General features: G+C 43.5%; 1 protein-coding gene across 3 annotated transcripts in view; it reads right to left on the reverse strand.

Annotated features, from left to right (window-relative positions):
- Positions 1-19,004, reverse strand: part of N4BP2 (NEDD4 binding protein 2) — a 501,549-nt gene that overhangs the window by 95,362 nt on the left and 387,183 nt on the right. For all 3 annotated transcript variants that reach the window (XR_003854530.1, XM_029589135.1, XM_029589126.1), the window contains exons 12-13: positions 16,440-16,558; positions 1,398-1,533 (exon numbers count right to left, since the gene is read on the reverse strand). Coding sequence is in view for 2 of the 3 variants with exons in the window: in XM_029589135.1 (XP_029444995.1) it covers positions 1,398-1,533; positions 16,440-16,558 (255 nt within the window). In the remaining variant the exon portion in view is untranslated. The remainder of the gene's footprint in view (positions 1-1,397; positions 1,534-16,439; positions 16,559-19,004) is intronic.

Here is a 19,004-nt window from a genome sequence, read left to right on the forward strand (position 1 = left end):
AAGACTGCGGGTCCAGCCCGGTTCCCCACCCACCGACCCGAAGAGACCGTCGGGGAATGGGTCTTCCCAACGGCAAGCGGCCCCGGGGAATGTGACTTCGCGGGGCGAAAATTTCCTCACGCCACCTGGGGGGAGGGGGGGGGGAAGCCACCAAACACGGGCAGGAGGGGGAATGACCGGCCCCACCGATATGCTCCCTCGGACCTGAGCGGCGAATCCCTCGGCGACCTAGAAATAAGAAGGACTTACCTCCAACCCTGGAAGAAAAACAACGGGAGAAGGCAGAAAGAAGAGAAGGAGACAGTGACAAACAGTCTGTCAGCAAGTCTCTATGCAAACAAACCAGAACCCTGGCTGTATTCTTTAAGAGAAATTAACTAACTAAAGAAACTTCTCCTTAACAGAACTTGATCCCTCAAACAAATAAAAAATTATTTTCTTAAAGCTGAAAAGCCTAAGGCCAAATGCTGGGGACCTCAGTGTCCCCTGCTCACATCTGCTGGAGTCTGAACTATACTGAGAGCTGAGGCAGGGGAGGCGTGGCTATAAGGCACCCCCCTGAGAGTTTTGTTCTGACTCCATCTGCTGGACAGGGGACATAACCCACAGTCTGGAATGATCCTGGTACGTACAGGGAACTAAAGTTTTTCAGAGTTTTTGTGAACTTTTTTGTAAGGTGAAAATTCACCACATAGGACTCCTAGAACCGCGAGGCTAACGGCTTCGTGGAAAAAAGAATACTGAAGGGAGACCCCTGTGGCTCGAGGGATCATGGCATGCTGGGCATGCTCAGTAGGCTCAGGATGCCAGTCAAAAGTTTCTAGAAACTTTGACAGAAAGATTTCCGGGATAGGGCTCCGTCAGTGATGTCACCCATATGTGAGGACTAGCATCCTGCTTGTCCTGGGATAAACTGCATGATACTCCCATAGGTTCATGCAATTCAGGGACTTACTTCAGATTTATTATTTCACCTATAAAAGAAGAGGTAGCTAATGTACAGACAGAGTAATGCTTCTCCTGAGAATTTTGCCAGAGAACCGTTGCAACTCCGTACCTCCCCAAGGATACATGTATTGCTTATTGATATACGATAAAAAATTGATATTTGTTTCTACAAATTTTGGTATGGTATCCTTGTGTCCATGGAGAAGTGCCTGGCACTTAACAGAGATGATAAGTATGGCTAGAAGCATAAGGGGAACGAGGAAGGTTGCCACTCAAAACAGGCTGGGTCAATTTCTCTAGTTTAGTCTTTTCCAATAAGATGACTTATTATTCACTGAGATGACTCCCACAAGACAGATGTAACATTTCTTTGTGCTACTTCAGGTTTAATCAATGAGAGATTAGTAAAAATTACAACAATGTAGGAAACTTTACTAAAATGTGAATACCGTTTCTCGGGTCTTTTCTGCATTACAGGAAGGGGATGGTTCACTTTGCTGAACAGTTTCTTGAGCTATAACATTTCGAACTGGGTCTGCTTCAAGAACAAATTTAAGCAACTGTTGAGTCTTCTCTAAAGAATAGCTGTAGGTGGTAAAGAAAATAAAAAGTAGCAGCTGTCAAAAACAACATACATTACATTTTGCATACATGTTCTTCAATACTTCTCTACTTACTAACAGAATAGAAGCATTAGATTTTTAGTCTATGGCATCAACCACCAGAGTCTTCTGAGCTGTAAAAAAGCATATTGCTCCAAAGGGTTAACAACTCTAGAAATCATTCACCAGCTATTTATGCACCTCCAGCTCAGTACTGACTGGAAAATTCTTTCAACTTTTTGCAACAGGGTTTTGCCTCTCATTGTCTTAAGCAGTACTGCTAGCTAGATTCTGCAAAATGTATTTATTTATTTATTATTTTTATATACCGACATCACACCGGTTTACATTCAGGTATTGTAGGTATTTATCCCCAGAGGGTTTACAATCTAAGTTTTTGTACCTAGGGCAATGGAGGGTAAAGTGACTTGCCCAAGGTCACACAAGAGCGACAGCAGGACATCAGCTTGCTTGTTCCTTGACTCTGCAGCTTTCTATTTTGATCTTATTCTTAGGTATAATTTTTCTTTCATCCTAATATTACATAAATTTTTACAATTTTTGTCAACTGTAAAGCAAAATTGCTAACCTTGTAATAGGTGTTATTTCAGGACAGCAGGATGTAGTCCTCACATATGGGTGACGTCACTGGACGGAGCCCTATCACGGAAAACTTTCTGTCAAAGTTTCTAGAAACTTTTGACTGGCATACTGAGCCCACTGAGCATGCCCAGCATGCCATGATTCCTCGAGCCACAGGGGTCTCCCTTCAATCTCGTGTGTAGCAATAAGCGTTAGCAAAAATAAAATAATAAAATGTACCAGACCCAACTCCGCGGGGTGGCGGGTGGGTTTCGTGAGGACTACATCCTGCTGTCCTGGGATAACACCTATTACAAGTTAAGCAATTTTGCTTTATCCCAGGACAAGCAGGACGATAGTCCTCACATATGGGTGATTAGCAAGCTATAGGCTGAGTCATTCTTGTATTGGACCAACAGCAAATAACTTGTGCAACGGCACAACAACTGGTGAACTGTTGGAAAAATGAGGCAGCCTGAAATCACAGTAGGTTGGATGTGGAAGGAGTTGGGATTACGCTGGAAACAAGATCTTTAAGACAGATTGACCGTATGCTGAATCTTGTCTTCCTTCTTTGTCCAAACAGTAATGAGCTGCAAAGGTGTGAAGAGAACTCCATGTTGCAGCTTTACATATGTCAGCTATTGGTGCTACTGAGGTTGACATTGCTCTTACTGAGTGCGCCTTTGCTCGCCCTTGGAGAGGAAGGCCTGCTTTTTCATAGCAGAACCCTATACAATCTGCCAGCCAGTTAGAGAGAGTTTGTTTGTCTACTGCTTTACCAAGTTTGTTTTTATCAAAAGAAACAAAGAGTTGAGGATTTCCTATGGACTGCAGTGCGGTCTAGGTAATATGTAAGTGCATGTTTACAGTCTAAGGTGTGCAAAACCCTCTCACCTTGGTGAGAGTGAGGTCTTGGGAAGAATGTGGGCAAGACTATTGACTGATTCAAGTGGAATTCCATAACTACCTTAGGTAGGAATTTAGGGTAAGTACAGAGTACCACTCAGTCATGTAATAACCTTGTATAGGGTGAGTATGTAACAAGTGCTTGTAACTCACTAACCCTTCTAGCAGATGTAACAGCTATTAAGAAGAGAACTTTCCATATAAGAAATTTAATATAGCAGGAATCCATGGGTTCAAAATGAGAACACACGAGTCTTGATAGTGGTGTGCACCTTTCTGTGCACACCGCATGGTGAATCATTTCCACTTAGACCGATAGGTTTTTCTTGTGGAAGGTTTACATGAAGCTACAAGCAATTGAGAGACATTAGCTGAAAGATTGAATGGTAGCAGGATCAAGCTTTCAACATCCAGGCTGTTAGAGATAGGGATTGAAGGTTCAGATGGCTCAACCTGCCCTGATCCTGAGTTATGAGAGTGGGAGCTGTACCCAGGCGAATTGGCTGTCTGATCGAGAGGTCGAGATGTATGGGAAACCATACTTGTCGAGCCAATACGGGGCTTTGAGTATCACTGATCCTTTGTCCTATTGCAGCTTCACTAGAGTTTTGGTTATTAGCAGTATCGGAGGATATGCGTATAGAAGACCTGAAATCCAGGGGCGAGCAAAGGCGTCCTTAGCTAACTGGTTTCTCTGTTTGTGCAGGGAGCAGAATCTGTCCATTTTGCGATTCAGCTCAGATGCAAATAGGTCCACTATTGGTTGACCCCAACGTTGAAATATGCTGGTCTTTACTAAAGGATCCAGTGACCATTCATGAGGTTGGAACTGATGACTGAGGCAGTCAGCAACTACGTTGTGAATGCCCGCTAGATAAGTGGCCAGGAGAAACATGGAATGTGTTAGGGCCCAGTCCCAAATCTGTGCGGTTTCTTGACAAAGGAGATACGAGCCCGTACACCACCTTGTTTGTTCAGGTACCACATGGCTACTGTGTTGTCCTTCTGTATAAGAACAGTCTTGTGTGAAAGGCAGTCCTTGAACACATATAGAGCATAACGTATAGCTCGAAGTTCCAGGAAATTGATTTGAAATGTTGCTTCGAGTTTTGTCCAAGTACCTTGAGTTTGGACATTGCCTGTGTGTGCTCCCCAACCTAAGGTGGATGCATCTGTAGTTAAAGTTACTTGTGGAACTGATTATTGGAAGGGTAGACCTTTGCGCAAGTTGTACATGTTCGCCCACCAGAGAAGAGATGAACATAACTGGTAGGTTGTGTTGGAGACGATAGTGGTTGGATGGCTTGGATCCATTGTGATCGTAAAGTCCATTGTGTTATTCTCATCGTTAATCTGGCCATGGGAGTGACATGAACTGTAGAAGCCATTTGGCCCAGCAGAGTTAGAAACTGATGGGCTGTTGAAGAGTTCATTGTGCGCAGAGATCTCGCTAATGTGGAGAGTGTCTCTGCGCGGTCCTTTGGCAGGAAGGCTGTTGATATTGATGTGTTCAACTCTGCTCCGATGAACTGCAGTAGGCGAGATAGCGTGAGGTGGGATTTTTGGTAATTGATTAGAAATCCCAACAAGTGGAGTAGATTGATTGTGAGCTTGAGAGTTGAGAGCTCCTTGTTTTGACTGGTCTTTGATGAGCCAGTCGCCTAGGTAAGGGAAGACATGTATTCTTTCATTGTGTAAGTGGGCTGCTGCCACTGCCAGGCACTTTGTGAATACTCGGGGTGCTGAGGCAAGCCCGAATGGTAGAACCCGGTATTGAACATGTTGATGCCCCACTAGGAAGCGCAGACATATGCGATGAGGAGGGAATATTAGAATGTGAGCGTAAGCGTCTTGAAGATCCATAGAACAGAGCCAATCTCCTGCTTGAAGAATGGGAAGCATGGTGCCTAAGGAGACCATTCTGAACTTCTCTTTCCGTAGAAATTTGTTGAGATTTCGCAGGTCTAGGATGGGTCGCAGGCCTCCTGTTTTCTTTGGAATGAGGAAATAGTGGGAGTAGAATCTTCTGCCCTGCTGAGGTCGGGGAACTGGTTCCACGGCCCTGGCACTCAGAAGGGTGGATAATTCTGCTTGTAGAAGAGTGATATGATCTTTGTGTATCCCAAGAGACTTTGGTGGAGAGTCTTTTGGTACTGTGAGAAAATCCAGATGGTGACCTTGTGTTATAATTGATAGTACCCATTAATCTGTTGTGATGTTTGACCAATGGGGCTGAAAGAAAGAGACCCGACCTCCCACTGGTAACTCTGGGATCGGGTTGCTGGAGTGGCTGCTGTCCTCTGGCAGGTTTTCAAAACCCTGATGCTGATGTCTGAGGTGGAGGCTGAGACCTGGAAGCTCTCGTTTGTCTAGGCTGAGATCTCTGCACTGGTCTGCATGCTCTACCACGAGGTGCTGGTGGGTAGTACCTACGTGGTCTATAGTAGGGCTTCCTGGTGTCTTTCCTCACTGTCCGACGTGTGGCAGATGAGGTGTCCTGTGGGATAGCAGAGAGTTGATACAGAGTTTCAGTGTGCTCTTTTAACTGTGCTACTACATCTTGAACCCTTGTCCCAAAAAGGTTATCACCAGCACAAGACAGATCTGCTAGCTGTTCTTGAACTTCAGGCCTGAGGTCAGAAGCTTTGAGCCAGGCCCAGCGACGTGCACTGATTCCAGTTGCAGCTACTCTTGAAGAGGTTTCAAAACTGTCATAGGCAGCACGTACTTCGTGCTTTCCTGCCTCTAGACCCCTGTGGATGATCTCATTTGTTGAGTCCTGGTATTGTTGAAGTAAAGACTCAGCAAGCTGTTGCATTTGTTTCCAGAGGTTACTTTGATACTGAGTCTTATACAATTGATATGACGCTATCCTGGAGACCAGCAATGAACCTTGGAAAACTTTTCTTCCTAGAGTATCTAAGAACTTTTGTTCTTTACCAGGAGGAATCGATGAATGGGGGTGTATCCGTTTTGACTTTTTCTGGGCAGATTCAACCACCACAGATTGGTGTGGGAGTTGGGCCCTCTGATAACCAGGGATGTGCTGCACCAGATAGGTGGTATCCATTCTTTTGTTGACCGGTGTACTGAACATGTGTGTTCCCACAATCTGTGTTGCAGGTCCACCAGGATTTCATGTACCGGGATTGCTAGTACCTCTCCTTAGGAGGGTCCACAAATTGCAGAACTTCTAAGGTCTTTTGCCTGGTATCTTCTTCTGATATTAGTTGAAAAGGAATAGTATCAGCCATCTCCTTTATAAAATTGGTAAAAGAGAGGTCCTCTGGGGGTTACTTTTTCCTATCATCAGGTGGGGATGGCTCAGACAAGATGTCCTCTGAAGGAGTGTCAGTGTCTCTGTCATCCCAAGTATCCGATGCAGGACATCGTGGAGGAGAAGTATGAGGAACAAAAAAGGAGGTATCGATGGCATCGGTGGTTTTTGTGGAGGCATCGATGGAGGAAATAAAGGCCTCGATAGAGATATCTGGATTCTCGGTCAAGGAATTCCGGAGGGCCTTGGTATGGGTTCAGATGGCGAAGAATCCCTCGAGGCATCGTTGTCACTGATGAGAATCAGAGTTTTATGTGCCGATGGTTGTACGGAAGAGCTCCAATGAGGGCATCAAGCTTCGACAGAATTGGTTGAAAAACTGAGAGGTTCGGTACCGGCATCGGTGACAGCACCAGCACGGGCATCGGCTCCAGCGGTGTCGATGGCCGAAGATCCCGGAGAACTTCTTTCACTGCCTGGCGGATAAAATCATCCAGTTCCTCCGTTATAGCTGGTGAGGTCAGAGCAGCTATATGTGGTGGCAGAGAAGGCATAAGCGGCACTTCCACAGGTCCCCCCCTGTGGTGGCTTGATACCTGGCACCTTTGCAGGTGGGGATCATCTTGGAGTAGTAGGCCTCGATGGCTCTTGTAGACTAGACCTCATCGGTGATGGCTCTCTTGGCAATAGTAAGGCCCCCGGCTTCAACGTCCGTCGATGAATATGCTTTTCTTTACATTCCGTGCTTTTCTTCTCAAGCACGGATGTCTATTATACTGATGCCCCAGACGGAGTCGGTGATAGTCTGTCTCCGGAGCCGTCAGTACAACATTTTCGAACGATAAACATAAGAAATTGCCATGCTGGGTCAGAACAAGGGTCCATCAAGCCCAGCATCCTGTTTCCAACAGAGGCCAAACCAGGCCACAAGAACCTGGCAATTACCCAAACACTAAGAAGATCCCATGCTACTGATGCAATTAATAGCAGTAGCTATTCCCTAAGTAAATTTGATTAATAGCCGTTAATGGACTTCTCCTCCAAGAACTTGTCCAAACCTTTTTTCAACCCAGTTACACTAACTGAACTAACCACATCCTCTGGCAACAATTTCCAGAGCTTTATTGTGCGTTGAGTGAAAGAACTTTCTCCGATTAGTCTTAAATGTGCTACTTGCTAACTTCATGGAATGCCCCCTAGTCCTATTATTCAAAAGTGTAAATAACCGATTCACATCTACTCGTTCAAGACCTCTCATGATCTTAAAGACCTCTATCATATCCCCCCTCAGCCGTCTCTTCTCCAAGCTGAACAGCCCTAACCTCTTCAGCCTTTCCTCATAGGGGAGTTGATCCATCCCTTTTATCATTTTGGTTGCCCTTTTCTGTACCTTCTTTGAGATGCGGCGACCAGAATTGTACACAGTATTCAAGGTGCGGTCTCACCATGGAGCGATATAGAGGCATTATGACATTTTCCGTTTTATTAACCATTCCCGTCCTAATAATTCCTAACATTCTGTTTGGTTTTGTTTTTTTTTTGACTACTGCAGCACACTGAGCCAACAATTTTAAAGTATTATCCACTATGATGCCTAGATCTTTTTCCTGGGTGGTAGCTCCTAATATGGAAACTAACATTGTGTAACTACAGCAAGGGTTATTTTTCCCTATATGCAACACCTTGCACTTGTCCACATTAAATTTCATCTGTCATTTGGATGCCCAATCTTTCAGTCTTGCAAGGTCCTCCTGAAATGTATCACAATCCGCTTGTGATTTAACTACTCTGAATAATTTTGTATCATTCGCAAATTTGATAACTTCACTCGTCGTATTCCTTTCCAGATCATTTATATATATATTGAAAAGCACAGGTCCAAGTACAGATCCCTAAGACACTCCACTGTTTACCCTTTTCCACTGAGAAAATTGATCATTTAATCCTACTCTCTGTTTCCTGTCTTTTAACCAGTTTGTAATCTACGAAAGGATATCGCCTCCTATCCCATGACTTTTTAGTTTTCTTAGAAGACTCTCATGAGGGACTTTGTCAAACGCCTTCTGAAAATCCAAATACATTACATCTACCAGTTCAGTTTATCCACATACTTATTAACCCCTTCAAAAAAATGAAGCAGATTTGTTAGGCAAGACTTCCCTTGGATAAATCCATGTTGACTGTATTCCATTAAACCATAATCTTTCTATATGCTCTACGATTTTGATCTTGAGAATAGTTTCCACTATTTTTCCTGGCACTGAAGCCAGGCTCACTGGTCTATAGTTACCCGGATCGCCCCTGGAGCCTTTTTTAAATATTGGGGTTACATTGACTATCCTCCAGTCTTCAGGTACAACGGATGATTCTAATGATAGGTTACAAATTTTAACTAATAGATCAGAAATTTCATTTTTTAGTTCCTTCAGTACCCTAGTATGCATACCATCCAGTCCAGGTGCTTTGCTACTCTTTAATTTGTCAATCTGGCCTACTACATCTTTCAGGTTCACAGTGATTTCGTTCAGTTCGTCTGACTCATCGCCCCTGAAAACCATCTCTGGAACTGGTATCTCCCCAACATCCTCATTAGTAAACACGGAAGCAAATAATTTATTCAGTCTTTCTGCAATGGCCTTATCTTCCCTAAGAGCCCCTTTAACCCCTTGGTCATCTAATGGTCCAACTGACTCCCTCACAGGTTTCTTGCTTCGGATATATTTAGAAAAGGTTTTATTATGAGTCTTCGCCTCTATGGCCAACTTCAGTTCAAATTCTCTCTTTGCCTGTCTTATCAATGTTTTACACTTAACTTGACAATACTTATGCTTTATCCTATTTTCTTCAGATGGATCCTTCTTCCAATTTTTGAAGGATTTTTTTTGGCTAAAATAACCTCTTTCACCTCACTTTTTAACCATGAAGGTGATCGTTTTGCCTTCCTTCCACCTTTCTTAATGAGCGAAATACATATGGACTGCGCCTCTAGGATTGTATTTTTAAACAATGTCCATGCCTGTTGAACACTTTTAACCTTTACAGCTGGCATATTTCAGTTTTTTTCTAACTATTTTCCTCATTTTATCAAAGTTTCCCCTTTTGAAAGTTTAGTGTTGGAGCTGCAGATTTACTTATTGTCCTCCTTCTAGTTATTAGTTTAAATGTGATCATGTTATGATCACTGTTGCCAAGTGGCCCCACCACCGTTACCTCTCTCACCAAATCCTGCATTTCACTAAGAATTAAATCTAAAATAGCTCCCTCTGAACCAATTGCTCCATGAAGCAGTCATTTATTACATCCAGGAACTTTGTGTCTCTAGCAAGTCCTGATATTACATTTACCCAGTCAATATTGGGGTAATTGAAATCTCCCATTATTATTGTACTGCCAAATTGGTTAGCTTCCCTGATTTCTCTTAGCATTTCATCATCTGTCTGACCATTTTGTCCAGGTGGATGGTAGTATACTCCTATCACTATACTCTTACCCAACACATATGGGATTTCTACCCATATAGATTCTACTGAGCAGATGATATACAATTACTGTTACCCATTCCAAACACCATTGAAGAAACAATGAAACTAGCCAATATGTACCTAGAAATAATCAAACAGCTCCTAAACCAGATGGAATTGGTAATAAACATTGACAAAACTGAATTCTTACACCTTGAACGTAAAAACACTCACCACACACAACCAACATTCACAATCAAAAATATTCAAACCACCGAGTTAGCAACAAATGTTAGGGAACTAGGAGTAATAATTGACCCTGAGCTAAACATGAAACACCACATCTCACAGAAAATAAAAGAAGTTTATGCAAAACTAATGATCCTAAGAAGACTAAAACCTCTATTAACGATTAACAATTTTCGCACAATTCTACAAGCAATGATATTCGCTAGCACAGATTATTGTAACTCCCTGCTTTTAGGACTACCTCAATCTACAATTCGGCCTCTGCAAATATTGCAAAATTCCGCTGCCAGAGTTTTGACAGGCAAAAAAAAGAGTGACCATATTACAGGAACACTTGCTGAACTCCACTGGCTTCCAATTGAACAAAGAATACAATATAAAGCACTTTGTATAATCCATAAACTAATCCACAATGATAAAGCCGACTGGCTTAACACGGCACTGCGCGTGCACGTACCACAAAGAAACCTGAGATTTGCAAATAAACCTCTACTAAGTGTCCCCTCTGTCAAATTAGCACATCTCACGCAAGTAAGGGAAAGAGCACTGTCACTGGCTGGTCCTGTACTCTGGAATACCATGCCACTCGAAATAAGACTACAGACAAATCTGAAATTATTCAAAACTAATCTGAAAAATGGCTTTTTAAACAAGCATTTTATAAAGATAAAGAAAAGGAGAAAAACAGTTGAGCGATAAGGATGCACCAAGCTAGAAGTTTTTAGTAACTTACATAAGCATATTAATGTTAAAATCAAACTGCCTAATTTGTTCCTAACAATCAGGTTTAACTTACACACCTAGTTTATTATTTTAAATTGTTACCGTACTATGATGGCACACAAGTAATTTGTAATCTATACCAACCATATTTCTCTTTATCGTGCCCTTCTGTAAACCGTTGTGATGATATTATTTATTATTATTATTTATTTCTTTTATATACCGACATTCAATCGAGATATCACATCGGTTTCCAGGTAACTAAAAGAATAGGGCGAGATCAGCCCTATTTTACATTATAACATGATAACAATTATAACAGAAATACATAGAACAATAAATTTTTAACTTTTTAACTTAACTTTTTAACTTAACTTAACTAAAACTTTAACTTTTAACTTTAACTTTTAAATATTTAACTTAACGACAGTATAGAAAATTTTTTAAATAAATAAATAAATATGATCTTTATCCTGTTGGACTCTAAATCCTCCCGGATATAAAGTGCCACACCCCCACCAAGTTGATTCTCCCTATCATTGCGATATAATTTGTATCCTGATATAGCACTGTCCCATTGGTTATCTTCCTTCTACCAAGTCTCTGTGATGCCAATTATGTCAATCTCATCATTTACTGCTATACACTCTAACTTTCCCATCTTAATTCTCAGACTTCTGGCACTGGCATACAGACATTTCAAAGTGTATTTTTTGTTTGTATTAACAACCTGCTTTTCAGTTGTTAGGGATAATTCGGAAATCATTAGCTTCGGTGATTTTTTTTACATATAGGCACATGGACTATATTTGCTTTTAATGGAACCTCTCTGTTGGGATGCCCTAACTCTCCTGTTTCATTAGTATCCTTCAAGGATACATTTCTACGAACCATGCACTGCTGAGTAACTGTTGGCTTTCCCCCTTGTTCTAGTTTAAAAGCTGCTCTATATCTCCTTTTTGAAAGTTAGTGCCAGCAGCTTGGTTCCACTCTGGTTAAGATGGAGCCCATCTTTTCAGAAACGACCCCCCTTTCCCCAAAAGTTTCCCCAGTTCCTTTCAAAGCTGAATCCCTTTTTCCTGAACCATCGTCTCATCCATGCATTGAAACTCTGGAGCTCTGCCTGCCTCTGGGGACCTGCACGTGGAACAGGAAGCATTTCAGAGAATGCCACCCTGGAGGTTCTGGATTTCAACTTCCTACCTAAAATCCTAAATTTGGCTTCCAGAACCTCTCTCCCACATTTTCGTATGTCGTCGGTGCCCACATGTACCACGACAGCCAGCTCCTCCCCAGCATTCTCTATAATCCTATCTAGGTGATGCGTGAGGTCTGCCACCTTCGCACCAGGCAGGCAAGTTACCAGGCGATCCTCACGTCCACCAGCCACCCTATCTATATTTCTAATAATCGAATCACCAACTATGATGGTCAGCCTAACCCTTCCCCCTCCTGGGCAGTAGTCCTGGGAGACTTGTCCTCAGTGCGAGAGGACAATACATCACCTGGAGAGCAGGTCCTTGCTACAGGATCTCTTCCAGCCAGAGATGATTGAGTCGACATCGACGTCGATGGAATAAGTTGAATATGGAAGAGATGTTCCATCTTCTCTTGTTGGGCTCTCCTGCCCTTGACAATCATCTCAGCACATTGAGGGCAGGAAGAAACATCATGAGACTCTTGCAAGCACAGAACACACTCGACATGCGGGTCGGTGATAGACATTGTGCAAGGGCACTTCAGGCAGTTTTTGAAGCCCGTTTTCATAATGAAGGCCGGACAGCCATCGACAGCCTTCTGACAGAAAAATTCTTTTAGCCCGGTCGAAACAGGAAAAAAACTGTACTTACCAGCTGGTGGAGGCAGGGAGACCCCTATGTAGGGGATGAAATGAGAAATTTTTAAAGCTTTTTCTCTCAAATTTGATGTGTGAGGAATTCACATAGGGCTCCGTCACCACGATGCTACCTGCAGCGCAGAAAAATTAAGACTGAAAGGAGACCCCTGTAGCTCAAGTGCAAGGTGTTGCACATAGGGAAAATTAACCCTTGCTGTAGTTACACGATGTTAGGTTCCATATTAGGAGCTACCACCCAGGAAAAAGATCTAGGCATCATAGTGGATAATACTTTAAAATCGCCGCGGCTCAGTGTGCTGCAGCAGTCAAAAAAGCAAACAGAAGGTTAGGAATTATTAGGAAGGGAATGGTTAATAAAACGGAAGTTTATTTATTTATTTATTTTTAGTTTTTATATACCAATCTTCTTGCATTAGATACAAATCAAACCGGTTTACAATGAACAAAAACTTGCCTGTAGGCGATACATGGAACCATGAAAGTCTAAGAAAAACTCTGGGTAACAGTCAGAAAGTTAACTAACCAGGAAAACAATTTGAATTACATAGTAATAGAGGTCACAATAAACGATCGATCCAATTAAATTGGGCTTGGATCCATTAAGGAAATGTCATAATGCCTCTATATCACTCCACGGTGAGACCGCACCTTGAATACTGTGTACAATTCTGGTCGCCGCATCTCAAAAAAGATATAGTTGTGATGGAGAAGGTACAGAGAAGGGCAACCAAAATGATAAAGGGGATGGAACAGCAACCCTATGAGGAAAGGCTGAAGAAGTTAGGGCTGTTCAGCTTGGAGAAGAGACGGCTGAGGGGGGATATGATAGAGGTCTTTAAGATCATGAGAGGTCTTGAACGAGTAGATGTGACTCGGTTATTTACACTTTCAAATAATAGAAGGACTAGGGGTCATTCCATGAAGTTAGCAAGTAGCACTCAGCGCACAGTAGAGCTCTGGAATTTGTTGCCAGAGGATGTGGTTGGTGCAGTTAGTGTAGCTGGGTTCAAAAAAGGTTTGGATAAGTTCTTGGAGGAGAAGTCCATTAACAGCTATTAATCAAGTTTACTTAGGGAATAGCCACTGCTATTAATTGCATCAGTAGCATGGGATCTTCTTAGTGTTTGTATAATTGCCAGATTCTTGTGGCCTGGTTTGGCCTCTGTTGAAACAGGATGCTGGGCTTGATGGACCCTTGGTCTGACCCAGCATGGCAACTTCTTATGTTCTTAACATAGCGCTTCTCGATACTTCCTATTTCGCAGCTTGAGCTGAGAGAGAAAGAGAGACAGAAAGACTATCTATAAGGCCTTCATATTCATCAAGTATTTATAGGCCTATAGGAGGGTCATCTAATAGCTCAAGGTGAGGTGTTGGTGGTGGTTTAGGGGCCAGTTTATCATGCAGAGTGAGATGTACAAACAGCACAGTACACCTCAGTGAAGATTTGATTTCATTTGGAGTGAGGAAAGTCTCACAAAGAAGAAATTTCTATGTTCTCTCACCCTAGCTTGATGGACTCTAACATACTGCGAATGCCTCCCCAAAGGCTCTCTCTCTCTCCAGTCCACTCCTCTCTATCAAGCTCAGAAATGCAATTCTAAAAATTTATCGTGAATTGCGTTACAGCCATTTCGATAATATCGCACATCTTAATGCCAGGAAAAAAGGTGTATTTATTTCCGGCGTTAAAACTGTGCGATAGCATGCGTTATGCTATTGCACTGTGCGATATTGCCCCTCATTTTCATTATTCCCTCCCAAACTCCTCCCTAATCCCACCCCTTCCTAAATGTATATTTGCACAGTGTGATACCATTATTATCGCATTTTGATTAACACATTTTGATGAATGAATTTGTTAGTTCACAGTCAAAATAACACTAAAAACTATTGCTTCAGATTTTGCCGATAAAAAATATTCAGTACTGAGATACAGAAAAATACAGTAGCTTTTCTCATCCACAGAACATAGCTTTTTAAGGGTTTAATCTGAGTTTAACTGTCATCCATTTACTTATTTCTAAATATTCAGTAAATTTGTAATGATCCTTTCCGAGCTCTAGATACAGTCAGATATCATTCTGCATACTAAAGGCAACTGAAATATTAAATAGGGGTGACAAAACAGATTCTCATTGCATACCACATTTAAGTGCTTGGGAATCACACATTCAGAACCAAACTGTACTTTCTGAGTTCCATCTTTCAGGGAGGTGTCAAACCAGTCCCATATGGTGCTTTGACGTCACAAAGGATCCTGAGATATTCTAATAAAATATCATGGTCCATTGTGTTGATGGTCACTGACAGATCTAGTAACACCATCAATGAAACCAAGCCCCTACCAAAACTTCTCTGTAAGGCAGTCATCACTAGAGAACATTTAATACTGTGTATGGGAAGAAAGCCCATCTGACACGCATCCTTGGATTTATGATTCACACCCAAGCTGTAGGTCTTAAGTTCATAAATGGCATTATGCAAAGCAAGTTCCAACTGAAAAGAATCTCATGTGTGAAAGGCAATGAGTACAGTAATTTAACCAAAAATTAATGTTTTCACCATCTTATGCAATTGCGCTCATAAGTTTATTTATTTATTTTTTAGGCTTTTTTATACCGATGTTTGGAGCTAGCCGTCACAACGGTTTACAAACAATAAAACTAGTACATAGAATCAATAAAATAAAAATAATAGGTAAAATCATAACAATCGGTACGAGGAAAAATACACATCATAAATAATTAACCAAGCTAAAAATTAAAATGAAAAATTTTCTAATGAATAAACAAATAAAAGTTCCCCTGCCAGATTTTGTAAAATGTGCAACATTTTATGAAAACATGAGTTATCAGAGAAAATGTATGTCTTATTTTTTGTGTGTTTCAAACTATTATGTATCACAGAAAAGCACAATCATTAAACAAATCAACTTAATAATTGAAGGTTGACCGACGTGCCGCAAATGCGCGGTAGAGACCAGCTCTACCGCGCATGTTCGGGCGAGCACGTTGGTCAAGCAGAGCGTCAGCTGTTGAAAAACATGGCGGCGGTGAGGAGCACTATCGGTGGTGAGGAGCACTATCGGCGGTGAGGAGCGGCGGTGGCGACAGCGAGGAGCGGTGGCGGCAAACTCGGTGCTGAGGAAGGGGGTGGCGGCAGCGAGGGGTGGTGAAGGAGGGGGTGGCGGCAGCGAGGAGCGGCGAACTCGGTGGTGAGGGAGGGGCGGCGGCGGCAGCGAGGAGCGGCAAACTCGGTGGTGAGGGAGGGGGCGGCGGCAGCGGCAAACTCGGTGGTGAGGGAGGGGGCGGCGGCAGCGAGGCACGGCGAACTCGGTGGTGAGGGAGGGGGCGGGGAGCGGCGAACTCGGTGGTGAGGGAGGGGGCGGGGAGCGGCGAACTCGGGGAGGGAGGGAGGGAGGTGGCGGCAGCAGCAAGGAGCAGCGAACTCGGTGGTGAGGGGAGTGGCAAGGAGCAGCAAGGAGCAGCGAACTTGGTGGTGAGGGGGAGGGGGGTGGCGAGGAGCAGCGAACTTGGTGGTGAGGGGGAGGGGGGTGGCGAGGAGCAGCGAACTTGGTGGTGAGGGGGAGGGGGTGGCGAGGAGCAGCGAACTTGGTGGTGAGAGTTAGGGAGGGTGAGAGTTAGGGAGGGTGAGAGTTAGGGAGGGGGGAGGAGACAGGAGAGAGGGAGGAGGAGAGAGGGAGGAGAGAGGGGGAGGGGGAGGAGCCCGTTTTAATGGGCTTAACAGCTTGTAATAGCAATAAGGGAAATAATAAAATGGTAGCATTCTCCAGCCAACATCTCAAAGGAAAAAAAATGCCCTCTCACCTGTTGTCCCTGAAGATGTCCATGAGAAGCTTTTGATCGAGGTTTGGGTACATTTCCTGCAGCTGTTTCTCCTTCAGTTTGGCAGCACAGTCTTTTTTCAGCCAAATAGGAACTCTTCTCTAGACCAGAGAGTAGAGAGGATGAAACCACCATTAGCACAATATGTATGGCAATCAGATACAAGTTTATGTACAAGTAACATGTATACTCTGACAGGATAACTACTAGATGTAGATTTGCTTCTCACTGATCATGATTGTTGGGAGGAGGAATTTCTGTAACTTGCAAGTGAAGAGGCCATGGGCTGTTTACAGAAACCCTTTTCCTCATGAGTGAGCTGTGAGACATAAATCCTATATATAGTGAGAAATCACTGTGAATTTTTTGTGTTACATGAAAAGGCATTTTGTTGAAAAGATATTAAATTAACCCTACTGTGGTTGTTTCAAGCTGTTTTGGTGTGACAGTAAGGGCTGAGGCATCTTTGTGATGTCAAACACTGTCAAAAGCAGCTGACTCACTCGGTGACATCACTCACATTGATGGTTTATATAACATTTTATTTAGATAAGTATTTATAACATTGTATTTATATATGTTTAGCATGTTTTTTGCTACAAGTGAAATATAAATATTTATAAATAAAATACATTTTTTTTGTTTAATATTTTTTGGGTGGGAAGGAGAAATGGAGAAATTACTTACCTGATAATTTCATTTTCCTTAGTGTAGACAGATGGACTCAGGACCAATGGGTGTAGTGTACTCCTGATAGCAGTTGGAGACGGATCAGATTTCAATCTGACATCAGCCCTAGTACATATACCCCTGCAGGAAGTGCAGCTCTTCAGTATTGTCCTCGGAATGCAATTGTGGATATATGTATGACTGAATAATTTGAATAACTTGATTAACTTTATAACTTGGATAACTTGAATAACTTTATAACTTGGTTAACTTGATTAATTTGAACTGGTTGAATTGGTTATAGCTGGAGACCGCCAGTGCCCTCAACCGAGAAACGTCGCCACCCGGTAGGATGGGTGTTCTAGTTGGAGAAAAGCATGGCTTACCCGTGGAATCGCTCGCTGTCGGTGATGTCACTCGAGTATTCCATGACTAACGGCAGCCGTGGGTGGGATGCTGAGTCCATCTGTCTACACTAAGGAAAACGAAATTATCAGGTAAGTAATTTCTCCATTTCCTAACGTGAAGCAGATGAACTCAGGACCAATGGGATGTATAAAAGCTACTTCCGAACTGGGTGGAAGGCCTGCCCGTGACCCACTTAGTACTGCCCTTGCAAATGCTGTGTCCCCTCGAGCCTGAACATCCAAGCGGTAAAACCTGGAGAAGGTGTGGATGAGGACCATGTCGCCGCCAGACAGATCTCGGCGGGCGACAGCATCTTGGTTTCCTCCCAGGACACTGCCTGGGCTCTAGTGGAATGGGCTTTGACTTGTAAAGGCGGTGGGGCTTGCCTGCTTCTACGTAGGCCGCCTTGATGACTTCTTTGATCCAGCGGGCTATGGTTGCTCGTGAGGTCGCTTCCCCTTGCTTCTTCCTGCTATGAAGGACGAATAAATGGTCCATCTTTTGTACGGATTCCGACCTTTCCAGGTATCGGACTAGGAGTCTGCTGATGTTGAGATGGTGTAGACTGCAAGACTCTTCCGAATTCTTATGCTCATCTGGCAATGGTAGCAAGATGGTTTGGTTGAGATTGAAGTGAGACACCACTTTGGGGAGGAATGACGGAACTGTGCGTAACTGGATGGTTCCCAGGGTGAGTCTGAGGAATGGCTCCCGGCAGGACAGTGCTTGTAGCTCGGAGATACGACAGGCTGAACATATTGCCACGAGGAAGGCTGTCTTCAATGTTAATAGTCGGAGAGACAGGCCACTAAGAGGTCTGAAAGAGGCTCCTGCTAAGAAATTTAGGACCAGGTTGAGGTTCCAAAGAGGCACCAGCCACTTTAGGGGTGGTCGGATCTGCTTGACTCCTTTCAGAAAGCGGGAGACATCCAGGTGCGAGGCTATGCTGCCGCTCTCGCTCTTGGTTCCGTAGCATGACAATGCAGCCCCCTGTACCTTGATGGAGTTGAGAGACAATCCCTTCTGTAGTCCATTCTGCAGGAATTCCAAAATCGCAGGAATTTTGACTGAGCGTGGAACGATGTCGCGGTCCTCGCACCAGGCTTTGAATACTCTCCAAATCCTTATATGTTAGGAATGTGGAGAACTTGCGTGCTCGGAGTAGGGTGTCAATTACTGCCCCAGAGTATCCACTCTTCCTCAGGCGAGTCCTCTCAATGGCCAGACCGTAAGAGAGAACTGAGTTGGATCCTAGTGGAGGATCGGTCCTTGTTGGAGCAGGTCTCTGTATGGAGGTAGCGGGAGGGGGCTCCCTGTCAGCAGTCTTCGCATGTCTGCGTAACACGGTCTTCTTGGCCAGTCCGGGGCCACTAGAAGTACTGGTCTCCTATGGTTTTCTATTTTGTGGATGATTGCGCCCAATAGGGGCCACGGCGGGAAGGCATATAACAGAGTCTCCAGCGGCCAGGT

The sequence above is a fragment of the Rhinatrema bivittatum genome, chromosome 1 (genome assembly GCF_901001135.1).
Source record: "Rhinatrema bivittatum chromosome 1, aRhiBiv1.1, whole genome shotgun sequence".
Taxonomy (NCBI): Eukaryota; Metazoa; Chordata; class Amphibia; order Gymnophiona; family Rhinatrematidae; genus Rhinatrema; species Rhinatrema bivittatum.